Source organism: Tursiops truncatus, chromosome 9 (genome assembly GCF_011762595.2).
Source record: "Tursiops truncatus isolate mTurTru1 chromosome 9, mTurTru1.mat.Y, whole genome shotgun sequence".
Classification (NCBI taxonomy): Eukaryota; Metazoa; Chordata; class Mammalia; order Artiodactyla; family Delphinidae; genus Tursiops; species Tursiops truncatus.
The window spans coordinates 90,412,312-90,424,990 of NC_047042.1; the positions used below are offsets into that span (position 1 = coordinate 90,412,312).

General features: G+C 36.7%; 1 protein-coding gene across 4 annotated transcripts in view; it reads left to right on the top strand.

Moving 5' to 3' along the window:
- The window catches only part of TRIM24 (tripartite motif containing 24), a 94,838-nt gene that overhangs the window by 27,631 nt on the left and 54,528 nt on the right, over positions 1-12,679 (top strand). For all 4 annotated transcript variants that reach the window (XM_019949103.3, XM_019949220.3, XM_019949153.3 and 1 more), the window contains exon 2: positions 11,216-11,334. In XM_019949103.3, coding sequence (XP_019804662.2) covers positions 11,216-11,334 — 119 coding nt within the window. The remainder of the gene's footprint in view (positions 1-11,215; positions 11,335-12,679) is intronic.

Sequence of the window (12,679 nt, forward strand, 5' to 3'; positions counted from 1 at the left end):
TCTAATATAGTTTTTGACTTTTGAACCATGTAAATATTTTACATATTCAAAAATAATTATATTCCAAAATAAAAAAGTAAACTTTTAAAACTGAAAATATTATTCCTTTATCTAAAGACACTAAACACTTGGAATAGAAGTTGTGAGAGTGGATACCCTTGCCTTCTTCCAAATCACACCAGAAAGCATTTCATCATTTAAATATGTTAGGTGTAGGATTTTCATACATGGTCTTTATCAGGTTGAGGAAGTTTCATTCTATTTCTAGGTTGCTGAGAGGTTTTTTTTTAAATCTTCCATGAGTGTTGAAATTTTCAAAGATGATCATATGGCTTTTCTCCTTTATTTTGTTAATATAGTGAATTACTTCAATTGATTTGAATGCTCGACCAACCCTTCACTTCTGTAATAAACCCTACTTAACTGATGTATTATCAATTTTATGTATTCTGAATTTGATTTTCTGATATTTAATTAATGAGATATTGGTCTGTACTTTTCTTTCCTTGATTTTAATATCAGGGTAATACTGGCCTTATAAAACAAGATGGGAAGTGTCCCTCCTCTATTTTCTAAAAGAATTGTTTAGAGTTAGTATTATCTTTAAATGTTTGATGGGATCCAGTGGTCCCTTTTAGGTCTAGACTTTTCTTTATGGGACAGGTTTTAAGTACGAATTCAATTGCTTTAATTGATATATTCAAGTTTTCTGTTTCTTCTTGAGAAGATTCTGATAATTGTTTCTTTTAAAGTATCAACACATTTAGTCAAGTTGACAATATTCCCATACTTTTTTAAGCTCCATGGAATCTGTAGAAATGGCCTCTTTTACTTTTGGTTTTGGTTGTGTGTTTTCTTTTTCCTTGATCAGTCTAGCTAGAGGTTTATTAATTTTTCCCCCACCCCCAAGAACTGGCTTTGGTTTCATTGATTTTTTTTTTCTTTATTGCCATTTTCTTTCTTCTTCATTGTATTCTGCTCCTTATAATTTCCTTCCTTCTACTTTTTTTGGTGGATTGATTTGCTCTTCTGGCTTCTGGAGGAGAATGCTTAGACCATTGGTTTTTAGACCTTTCTTCATTAACACACAGGTTGGTTGGAAGTAAGTTGTTCAGTTTCCAGATATTCGGGGGTTTTCCAGTTCTCTCTGTTACTGATTTCTAAGTTTATCTCATTGTACTCATGGAACATATTTTGTGTGTTTTTAGTTCTTTTAACCCATACTTGGATTATTGCCCAGCGTATGTTATATCTTGGTGAATATTCCATTCACACTTTAAGAATATGTATTCTGCTAACATTAGGTGTTCTTTAAACGTCAATTGGATCAAGTTATTTGATTCTTTTGTTCAAGTCTTTTATGTCTTTACTGATTTTCTGTCTATTGCTCTATTGATTACTGAGAGGAGACTTGAAATCTCCAACTATCATGTGGATCTGTCTGTTTCTCTTTAGAGCTGTATCTGTTTTTACATGATGTGTTCTGACATGTTAATTAGGTACTTGAGCATTTAGGATTATATGTCTTGGTGAGGAATCAAGCTGTTTATCATTATACACTGTCCTCACTTTATATCTGGTAATAGTTCTAGTTCCGTAGTCTGCTCTGTCTGATACTATTATAAAGTCCTCAGGGTTTCATATGCTTATTATTTGAATGTGTATCTATTTCCATCCTTTCATTTTTTTAAACCTGTGTGTGTATTTAAATTGGGTTTCTTGTAGGTAGCATCTAATTGGGTCTTTTGTTATATTCACACCCATATGCTTAAGTAGCAAGCCATCAATGGTATTGACAGGACCATGGACAGAGCACTATTTTGCATTATATAGATCCTCTCCTTTTTCTCCCATGGATGTTGAAATATAGTTGCCTGACTGGTGGTGCTCCATCTCATGGTCCTATCCTTCAACTCACTTATGTCTGTGATCCACAGTGTGTAATAAGAGGCTTTGAAGCCACATACGTCTCTTTTATAGAGATGGGCAAAGAGTTGCCAGCCATTCCTAGTACTTAATTTCAAAGCATAAGCCCTGCATTGAGCTTAGGTTTAGACACTAAAACTTCACAAAGGAGATAGCAAATCATATTTACATCTCAAAGCCCCAAAACTGTAAATATTTAATTCGTAGAATAAAAAGAATAAAACCAGATCCTAGTGAGTTTAAGTCCAGCTACTTTTATAAATGTGTAATTTATGATCTATTATTAATCTCTTATATCAGTCATGTTTTTATGACCTTATAATTAAACATCTTTCATGATTTCTTTTGGCAAGCACAGAAACTTACATATAACTTCAACAGTCCTTTTCCTTTAAAATACAGATAAATATAATACTGAATTGTTAGCTCTTTCAGCTTGATTAATAAATAGTTGATTTCCTTGTTTAGCTTGTTACCAGCACATATTCTGGCAACAGCAAAGAGAAGAAATTTGTAGCATTTGTACTAGTCTGTTTGCTTTGCTATTTCTCTTGAATTAAAGTTGACTCCCTGCTTGCCTTTCCGATTTCAAATTTTCCCTTTTCAAAAATGGGAACTTCATTATGTTTCTGCAGTATCCCCACCCTTTCCAGGATAGTGTGTCAAAGAATCACTTTCTTCATATAGGCATTCAGGTATTTACTGTATAATATGCAGTGCCTTATTTTTTCTTCTACTGACAAGGTACATCTTGAGCTTGGGAATGAAGTATGGGTAAAGATGCAAATTTGAGATTTACCAATGTTTGGCCTCATTGTTCCTTGTTAGGCTGAGGTACTTCTATGACTCAGTTCATTTGTGTAAGTCTTAGTAGATGATTTGAGGGAATGAGGTAGGTGAGGTTGTGCTGGTCCTTTCAGAAGGAGTCACCTGTTACCTGATTTTAATTGGGGGCATAGAGTATGATGTACAGGTTTACCAGGTACCAGCCCAACATCATTAGGCCCTTTTTATACATTTATTAATATAATCCTTATAACAGTTCTGCCTCAAATTTGTTCTGTTGAGCATGGAATACTTAGCACTATAACCGGAGCACAATAAGTTCTCAATATGGTAACCATTATCATGATTATCACGTACTGTTACTTTACAGAAGAGGAAATAGAGGCTCAGAAAGATTGTTTAGGGGATATAGAACAGTCAATAAAGAGGAATAATATAGGTCTATATAGCTTTAAAGTCCATGCTATATTCTTTTTATTTAAATAGTTTCCATGTAGAATGTACATAAGATGTGTATGCAGAATTCAAATTCCAGAGTTGCCAGTTAGTAGTTGAATGACCACAGGCAAGTCATGGTGCTCAGTTTCCTGATCTGTAAAATGGGGATAATACTTAATGCACTAGAGCTGAGTAGCTGCTTACTAGACCTCAGGCTCTCTTTTAACCCTAGACTGGGCATGAGGTTTCATTTGCTTGCAACCTGTTTATCTCCATGTGCTCTTAGGCCTTCGAAATGGTTTGGTTCAGGAAAGATAGATGGGCTTGAAATTAGTATTGGAGGGGAGCTGCTTATTCTTTCCTCCATCCTAGGCATAGCCTAGCCACTATCCAGAATTTTGTGTTAATCATTCCCTTGTTTTTCTTTATAGTTTATCAGCTATATATGCTTTCTTATATATTATTTTTGAACTTTGATAGAGTATAATACATATTCTTCTGGGACTTTCTTCACTTAACATTTTTGAGGATTCAGCCATCTGTAATTTACATGCATTGATTTTATTGCTGTATAGTGTTCTATTATTTGAATATACCACAGTACTTTTGTTCTGTTGATGGACATTTGGATTGTTTCTAGTTGTAGACTTTTCTGAAAAATGGTGCTATGAACATTGTTGAGCATGTTTCCTGATGCTGAAGAGTTTCTCCATGGTGAAACTGTGGATCACAAGGTGTGTGCATCACTAAGGGAGTTCATTCACTCATTCACCAAATATTTATTGAGTACTGCTATGTGCCAGGTACATGTTTAGGTGCTTTGGAATATCTGTGAACTAACCAGACAATTTACATTTTACTTGGGATAGTCAGACAATAAACAATAAATATAAATAAATGGAACTGAAGGATAACTGCCAGAGAGAAAAGAATTAGGGCAGGATTAGGGGAATCTGTGGTGCAGGAAGGTGGATGGGGGTGCAGGCATCATCAAAGGTAACATTTGAAAACAGACTTAAAGGAGGCTATGCACCAGTTAAAATTTTTTCAACCCACTAAATAACAGAAAAAAACAACCATGGCCATTAAGTACACAGTGATGAATGATTGAAGAAAATATCTACACACTTCCCACAGAATTATTTTTCTTTAGTTAATCAGATTTTAATCACTCTAATTTCTAGAAGAATATATTCCAGATGCTGATCTCCACCAGTCTGTATAGAGGAACTTTAAATGTGCTCAGACTGGAACAGAAATTACATTTTCCCACTAACTTTTTCTGGTAACAAAGTATTGTTGAGCTAGCATTTATTTGGGTTTAAATTCATTTAGGTCAAACTCACCACCATACATAAATGGGATTCTTTCTTTTTTTTAAATGTCTTTATTAGAGTATAATTGCTTTACAATGTTGTGTTAGTTTCTGCTGTACAACAAAGTGAATCAACTATATGTATACATATATCCCCATATCCCCTCCCTCTTGTGCCTCCCTCCCACCCTCCCTATCCCACCCCTCTAGGCTTCACAAAGCATCCAGCTGATCTCCCTGTGCTATGCAGCAGCTTCCCACTAGCCATCCATTTTACAACAAATGGGATCCTTAATTTGTGGACTAATATCCTATCTGTCAAAATGATGCAATCTGTGAACCCATGGCTTTCTAAGACATTTTTGTAAAGTGTGGTAGTACACTGCACTCTGGGGTCAGTCGGATCACAGCTGTGATTTGAACAATCACAGCTCCACTACTGTGTGACGTTGGTCAAGTTAATCAGATTCTCTGATCTCCATTTCCTCATTTGTATGAGGATAAAGCAGTACATATAAGGAGAGCACTAAATAAATGTTCTTTTTAGTTTTTTTTTAACTTTTTATTTTGAAATAATAATAGATTCATGGGAAGTTACAGAGAGATCCTTTGTACCCAGTTTTTTCCATTGATTACTTCTTATATAATTACAGTGCAATATCAAAACCAGGAAATTAACATTGTTACAATAGTGAGTATAGTGTTATTGTGTGTGTGCGGGTTTTTTTGGTTTTTTTTTTGCGGTACACGGGCCTCTCACTGTTGTGGCCTCTTCCGTTGCGGAGCACAGGCTCCAGACGTGCAGACTCAGCGGCCATGGCTCACGGGCCCAGCCGCTCCGTGGCATGTGGGATCTTCCCGGACCGGGCCACGAACCCGTGTCCCCTGCATCGGCAGGCGGACTCTCAACCACTGCGCCACCAGGGAAGCCCAGTGAGTATAGTTGTAATGCAACTTTATCACATGTGTAGATTCATATAACGTCACAATCAAGATGCAGAACTATTCCATCACCAAAGCTCTTCCTCTTGTTACCCCTTTATAGTCAAACCTACCCTCTCTCCCCACACCCCATTGTCCCTAATTTCAGGGAAAGTAGTAGTCTGTTTCCCATCTCTATAATCTTGTCATTTTGAGAGTGTTATGTAAGTGGATCATTCATAAGACCTTTGGAAATTGGCTTTTTAAAAAACACTAATGCCCTTAAGATCCATCCAGTTTGTTGCATATATCAATAATTAGTTCCCTTTGATTGGTGACTGTTATCCCATGGTATGGATGTACCACAGTTTATTTAACCATTAACTTATTTACAGAGATTTAGGTTGTTTCAAGTTTTGGGCTAATATGAATAACACTGAATTACGATATTTGTGTTCAGATTTTTGTGTGAACCTCAATTTATTTCTGCCCAGGAATGAGATTGCTGATTCATATGATAAATGTTATGTTTAGCTTTTTGAAGAAACTGCCCAACTGTTTTCCACAGTGGCTCTATTATTTTACATTCCCAGTGGGAACATATAAGAGATCTAATACCTCCACATTTTTTGTCAGCATTTGGCATTGTCACTACTTTTTATTTTAGCTGTTTTAATAGCTTTGTGCTGGTATCCCATCATGATCTTAATTTGCATTTATTTACCTGATGGCTAGTGATGTGGAACATCTTATCATGTGCTTATTTGCCATGTGCATATCCTTATTGATGAAATGTCTCTTCATGTCTTTTGCCCATTTTCTAATTGGGTTTTTGTTTTTTTGAGTTTTGAGAGTCCTTTATGTATTGTAGATATGAATCCTTCGTCAGATCTGTGGTTTGCAAGTATTTTCTCCCAGTGTGTAGCTTGTTTTTTCATCTTCTTTATAGGTCTTTTGCAGAGCAAAAGTCTTAAATTTTGATGAAATCAAATTCATCCGTATTTTTCTTTTATGGATTGTCTTTGATATGTCTAAGACCTTCAGCAAGTCCTACGTCCTTAAGATTTTCTCCTGTTTTCTTCCAAAGATTTTATAGTTTTATGTTTTATATTTAAATCTGATCCACTTTGAGTTAATTTTTATATAAAATGTGAAGGTTAGTTTGAAGTCCAGTTTTTGCCTATGAATATCCTGTTGTTTCAACAATTTGTTGAAAAGTCTTTCCTTCTTCCAATGAATCATTCTCATACTTTTTGTCCAAAATCAGCTGGGCTTACTTGTGTGGGTGTATTTCTGGGTGCTGTATTCTGTTCCATTCATCTGTGCATGTATACTGCCAATACTACCCTGTCTAACTCACTATATGTAAGTCTTAAGATTGGATAGTGAGTCTTCTCACGATATTTTTCTTTTTCCGGACTTGCTTTAGCTATGCTAGTTCCTTTCCTTTTCCACATAAATCTTGGAATAATCTTGTCTGTATTTACAAAGAGATCTAGCTAGGATTTTGATAGGAATACACTAGCCTATAGATCAATTTGGGGAGAATAGACATCTTTACTGTGATGAGTCTTCCAATCCATGAACACAGTATATCTCTCATCAGCATTTTGGACTTAATCAGTATAAAGATGCTTTTGCACCTCTGTCAGAAATCAGTTGGCCCTACTTGTATAGGTCTGTTTCAGGTCTCTATTCTATTTCATTCATCTGTGTGTCTATTCTTTGGTCAATAACAGGCATTCCTGATTACTGTTGCTATATAAGCCTTGAAATTGGATAGAGTGATTCCTCCACTTTATTCTTCTTTCCATTATCGATTCAGCTATTATAATGCATTTGCTATTTATTTATTTATGGCTGCGTTGGGTCTTTGTTGCTGCGCATGGGCTTTCTCTAGTTACAGCGAGCAGGTGCTACTCTTCATTGTGGTGTGCGGGCTTCTCATTACGGTGGCTTCTCTTGTTGTGGAGCACGTGCTCTAGGCATGCAGGCTCAGTAGTTGCGGCATGAGGGCCTAGAGCGCGCAGGCTTCAGTAGTTGTGACCTGTGGGCTTAGCAGTTGTGGCACATAGGCTTAGTTGCTCCACAGACCAAGGATCGAACCCGTGTCCCCTGCATTGGCAGGCAGATTCTTAACCACTGTGCCACAGGGAAGTCCTTCATTTGCCTTTTAATATAAATATTAAAACAATATTGTCTATATCTACAAAAAAATTTTGTTGGGTTTGTATTAGGAATTCTGTTAAACTGGTAGATCACATTAAGAATTGACCTCTTTACTACATTAGTTATCTCTATCCATGAACGTTGTCTCTCCATATATTTAGATCTTTTTTGATTTCTTAATTTTGTAGTTTTCAGCATACAAGTAATATACATGTTTGTTAGTATTTCATTTTGTTTAGAGCCGATTTCCATGTAGTTAAAAGGCTGTTCAAATTATTTCATATTTGTTTGTGCCTTTTGAGGAATTGGTCCATTTTACTTATATTGTCATTTTGTGTGAGTGGTATTAATATTTCTCTGTCATTCTTTTGCTGTCTATATGGTCTATAGTGATATCCCCATTTTTATTCTTTATGTTTGGTAAGTTGTGTCTTCTCCTTTGTCTTTGTCAGTCTTGCTGGAGGTTTGTTAATTTTATTGACCTTTTTGAATAACGAGCTTTTTGTTGAATTGACTTTTCAGTTTTCAATTTCATTCACTTCTGCTCGTATATTTATTATTTCCTGCCTCGTGTGAGGTAAAGGTTGAAGTCTGAGTTCCCCTTGCTGCATCTTTTGATATCCTGAGAGAGAGGCCCTCCTCCTTACTGGTCAATGGTGTGGAAGTTGATGCTCCCACCAGGCCTCTGTTGATACCTCCCTGGCTAGTAGGGGTATGGGTGCCTACTTACTGCTTCCCATGTGTTCTTCATTGACACATCTAAGGAGTGAGGATATAGGGGCGAGGGAGGTTACTGGTAAATAGCGATAAAAGTCCAGACTTTCCACTACCCTTCAGCATGGAGGTGGAGGGGTACCTCATTACTGTCCTGGAGTTACAAGCTCAGGCTCCTCACATAGTCTCCACTGACACTGCTGGGGCCTCATTACCACCCAGTGAGGACCAAAGCCCTAACTCCCCACCAGGCTTCTCTGACAGCCAGCAGGAGATGGTTGGGGCACCTGGTTTCTGCCTGGCCAGGGTAGAAGTCTAGGCTTCCCCTTGGGTCTTTGTTGGTGGGAGAGGAAGCACATTTTTTTCTGTGGTGTTTTGCTGGAGTAGTTTTCTTTCTTGCCAGGCTGCCCTTTTCCTGTCCTCTGGATAGAGGGAACGGGCTTTTGTGGACTTTTCTTTGTTTACACCTGTTGATATTTCTGAGATGGTAGCTTCATGAGCACCTACTTTGGCATATATGAGGCTAAAAGAAAACCCAGTGAACTCACCGTTGTCATTCCTTGGGTCCTGAGGTCTCTAGACAGTCTGCCTCCTGTCTACCTTTCTCAGTTTTATGTAGGCTGTCTAGAATCTTTAGCTGTACTTATCTGGAATAAGGAAAAACATGTTTACTCAATCTTTCTATTTTGTGAAATGCATTGTCACATTTTTACAGATTTTAATTACTAATTTCTTGTCAGTGCTGTGTGTCAGGTATATCTTCTCCCAATCAGGGGCTTATCTTCTCACTTTCTTCATGGTAATCTTTTGTGCAACTGTAGTTCTTAACTTTACTGAACTTACTCATCTTTCTCTTATGCCCTTGCTCTTTGTTTCTTTCTTTTTTTTCTTTTGCGGTACACGGGCCTCTCACTGTTGTGGCCTCTCCCTTTGCGGAGCACAGGCTCCTGACATGCAGCCTCAGCGGCCATGGCTCACGGGCCCAGCCGCTCCGTGGCATGTGGGATCTTCCCGGACCAGGGCACGAACCTGTGTCCCCTGCATCAGCAGGCGGACTCTCAACCACTGCGCCACCAGGGACGCCCATTGCTCTTTGTTTCTTGATTGAGAAATTTATTCCAACTCTAAGGTTACACAGATACTCTCCTGTATTTCCTCTTGAAAGTTTTAAAGTTCTTAATCTATCCTATCCAAAAGAATTTTTTTAAATTTAATTTTATTTTTTTATACAACAGTTTCTTACCAGTTATCTATTTTATACATATTAGTGTATGTATGTCCATCCCAATCTCCCGGTTCATCCCACCACCCCACCCACCCTGCTTTCCCCACTTGGAGAATTATTGTTTGAATTAAGGAGAGATCTGATTTCATCCTTCTCCCACTGTAGCAAACTATAGCACCCCTTTTCCACCAATTTCTAGTGCCACATCTGTCTTGTGTTTCTGGTATGTATATTCTGTTCCATTTTTGTTTATCCTTTCATAAATATCACACCATCTTAATGACCATAGCTTTATATGTTTACTGTCTTATTTGTTAGACATGTTCCCCCAGCTTGTCAAAACTCTACTGCAATCCCTGTTGGTATTATTATTAAAAACTGCATTGAATGTATAGACATGTCTGGGGAGAACTGGCATCTTTACCATCAAGAACATGGTGTTTTCATTACTTAGATTTTTTTTTAATGATTCTAAATATAGCTTAACATTTTTCTACACAATGGCCTTATACATTTAAAAAAATTTACTACTAAGTACTTTTCTTTGTTGCTATTGTAAAATAGTTTTTTTAATTAAAATGTTTGTTTATTGCTTGTATATACAAATGAAATTGACCTTTGGATTACTTTGTGTTCATTCTTATGCATTTCGTTTTGAAAAAAATGTATCTGGGGACCTTACTGCAGTCTCCTTGGTACAAATTACTGCATCAAGTTTATATTAATTTTTTTAATTTAATCAAAAATTTAGATTTTAATTCATTCACAATTATTAATTATTTATTGTTTTACCAATCACTATGAAAGAGTCACGCCCCCCCACCCAAAAGGAACGCTATTTGCACCTGTTAAAGGAAGCAGATTGGTGTTTCTGAATCGAGATTCAAAACAAAAACAAACATAAACAAAATGGGTATGTCTGTGTTCCACTTTCAGAAATCCTGATTCCATAGGTCCAGAGAGAACCAGAACTCTCATTCTTTTAAAGTCTCCATATGATTCTGCACATCTCTATTTGAAAAACACTGTGAGAGAAGTTGCTAAACAATAAAAAGAATAGTCAAAAGGATATTTATTTGGAAGGTTATCTCATTTAAAATTATGAGCATTCATTCATCATTTAATATACTAGTGTGGGACATATACACATACACACCACATGTATACACACATGTGTGGGTGCACACACGCATCTAAAACCCCTATATATACATAAATTGAATTGCTTTGTGTTAAGTAATAGGTATGAATTTGAAGAGAGTGGACATTCCATTCACAGTTTGGATGAGATGTGTTGGGTTAGGACTCAGTATGTTTGTATTAAAACTTAGAATGTGAGCTCATGGATATAAAGAACAGAATTGGTGGTTGCCTGAAGTGGGGGTGGGGGTGGGGCGAAATGGGTGAAAAGGGGCAAAAGGTAGAAATTTCCAGTTATAAAATGGGGATGTAATGTACAGCATGGTGACTATAGTTAGGAATACTGTATTGTATATTTGAAAGTAGCTAGAGGAGTGGATCTTAAAAGTTCTCACCACCAGAAAAAAAAAGTTGTAATTGTTCATGGTGACAGATGTTAACTGAATTTTTGTGGTGATCATTTTGTGATATATACGAATATCAAATCATTACATTGTACACCTTAAACTAATTTTAATGTTATGTCAGTTATACTTGAATTTAACCAAAAACAACTTAGAACACAATTTTGTCTTTCCTAGTGGGAGTCATTCGATGTCCAGTTTGCAGCCAAGAATGTGCCGAGAGACACATCATAGATAATTTTTTTGTGAAGGACACTACTGAGGTTCCCAGCAGTACAGTAGAAAAGTCTAATCAGGTAAGTGTATTAAGTCTTGAATCTTTTGCCTCCTCTTAATGAGGCAGCCTGAAATGCTGGAGAACTTACCATGCATTTGGTAGGTTTGTCTCAAACATATCTTTTAATTAATTTCAGATGCCCCCTTCACCTTGCTTGGCTTTCTTTTTCCTTCCTTTTAACATATTTGCTGGATAAACTGGGTTGTTGGTCCAGTAGAGTTAACCTTATTGTGAATTCTGCTGACCTCTCCTTAAGTCATTTAACATGCTTCCCTGTCTCCCGTATTTTGTGTAAACTGGTGATAAAAATGTAGAGGCTGTTTCATAAGAATACTTCCATCCATATGTCTGTGTGTATTTCAAGCAGGAAGCTTATGATGTCTGGTTGTCTTTTTCCTGATGTTAATGGCGTTAAAGAGCACTGCCAAAATTCCATATTTCATTAGGACTTTGAAAAATGGTGACATTTTCATTCTGTCATTCCTCTTTATTTCTCAACTGGAAGAGAAAAAAAGCTTCCTTCTTCTATTCTTAGGTTATACAGGAAAGGTGGTTAAATGCTTGATTCTTTCCCTTTAGTTGCTAATTATTAGAGTAGTGACTTAGTTTCTTAGCATTCTTCAGAGGTGACTAATGAATGGTGTGTATGTGTGTTTATTGTTATGAACTCATGGATTTTTAACATAAAATGTGTTGTAGTTATCCTTATTGGTGCTCAATTTGTGCCATCTTGGCAGTGAGGATTCCCGAACCCTTCTGATACAATCGCAGTGTCACTGTTATCTCCCTTGCTTTCTGTTTTGACAAGATATTGTTCATTTTCTGTTCTACACCTGGAACCAGCAGGTGGTTGGTTCGCCTAGGAGCCTTGGTTCCTTTTAGTCTGAAATGGTATTTAGAGAGCACAATATGGATACTAGGGGTGCTCATCACCATTGAGTTGGTCATTTTTCTAGGACTTTCAGGAGAATGATTTAACAGATACTTTCTATTTTAAAAAGAGAGGAAGGGAAAATACAACAAGTATATATTGACATTTTGAAGTTGAATCTAGCATTGTAGATGTTCACAGAAAACTCAAGCAAATAGGAAGCCAACTAAGACGATCAAGTCCCTTTTTCCTCTGGCATTGCAGTCTTCCTCCAGCACCACCTATTGCTAGAATCTAATGTGGAGCCAGCTCATTAAGCATAATTGAGCCTTGCAGAGTAAGAGTATAGAAGAATAGAATTGGTACTGAAAATGGAGATTATAGCATTATCTCTGTCAAAACAAAACAAGAAGACAATAATTACTATATGTATGTACTGGAGATATTCAGTCAAATCATCATGTTTTAAAGTTACTTGAAATAAGTAATTCTT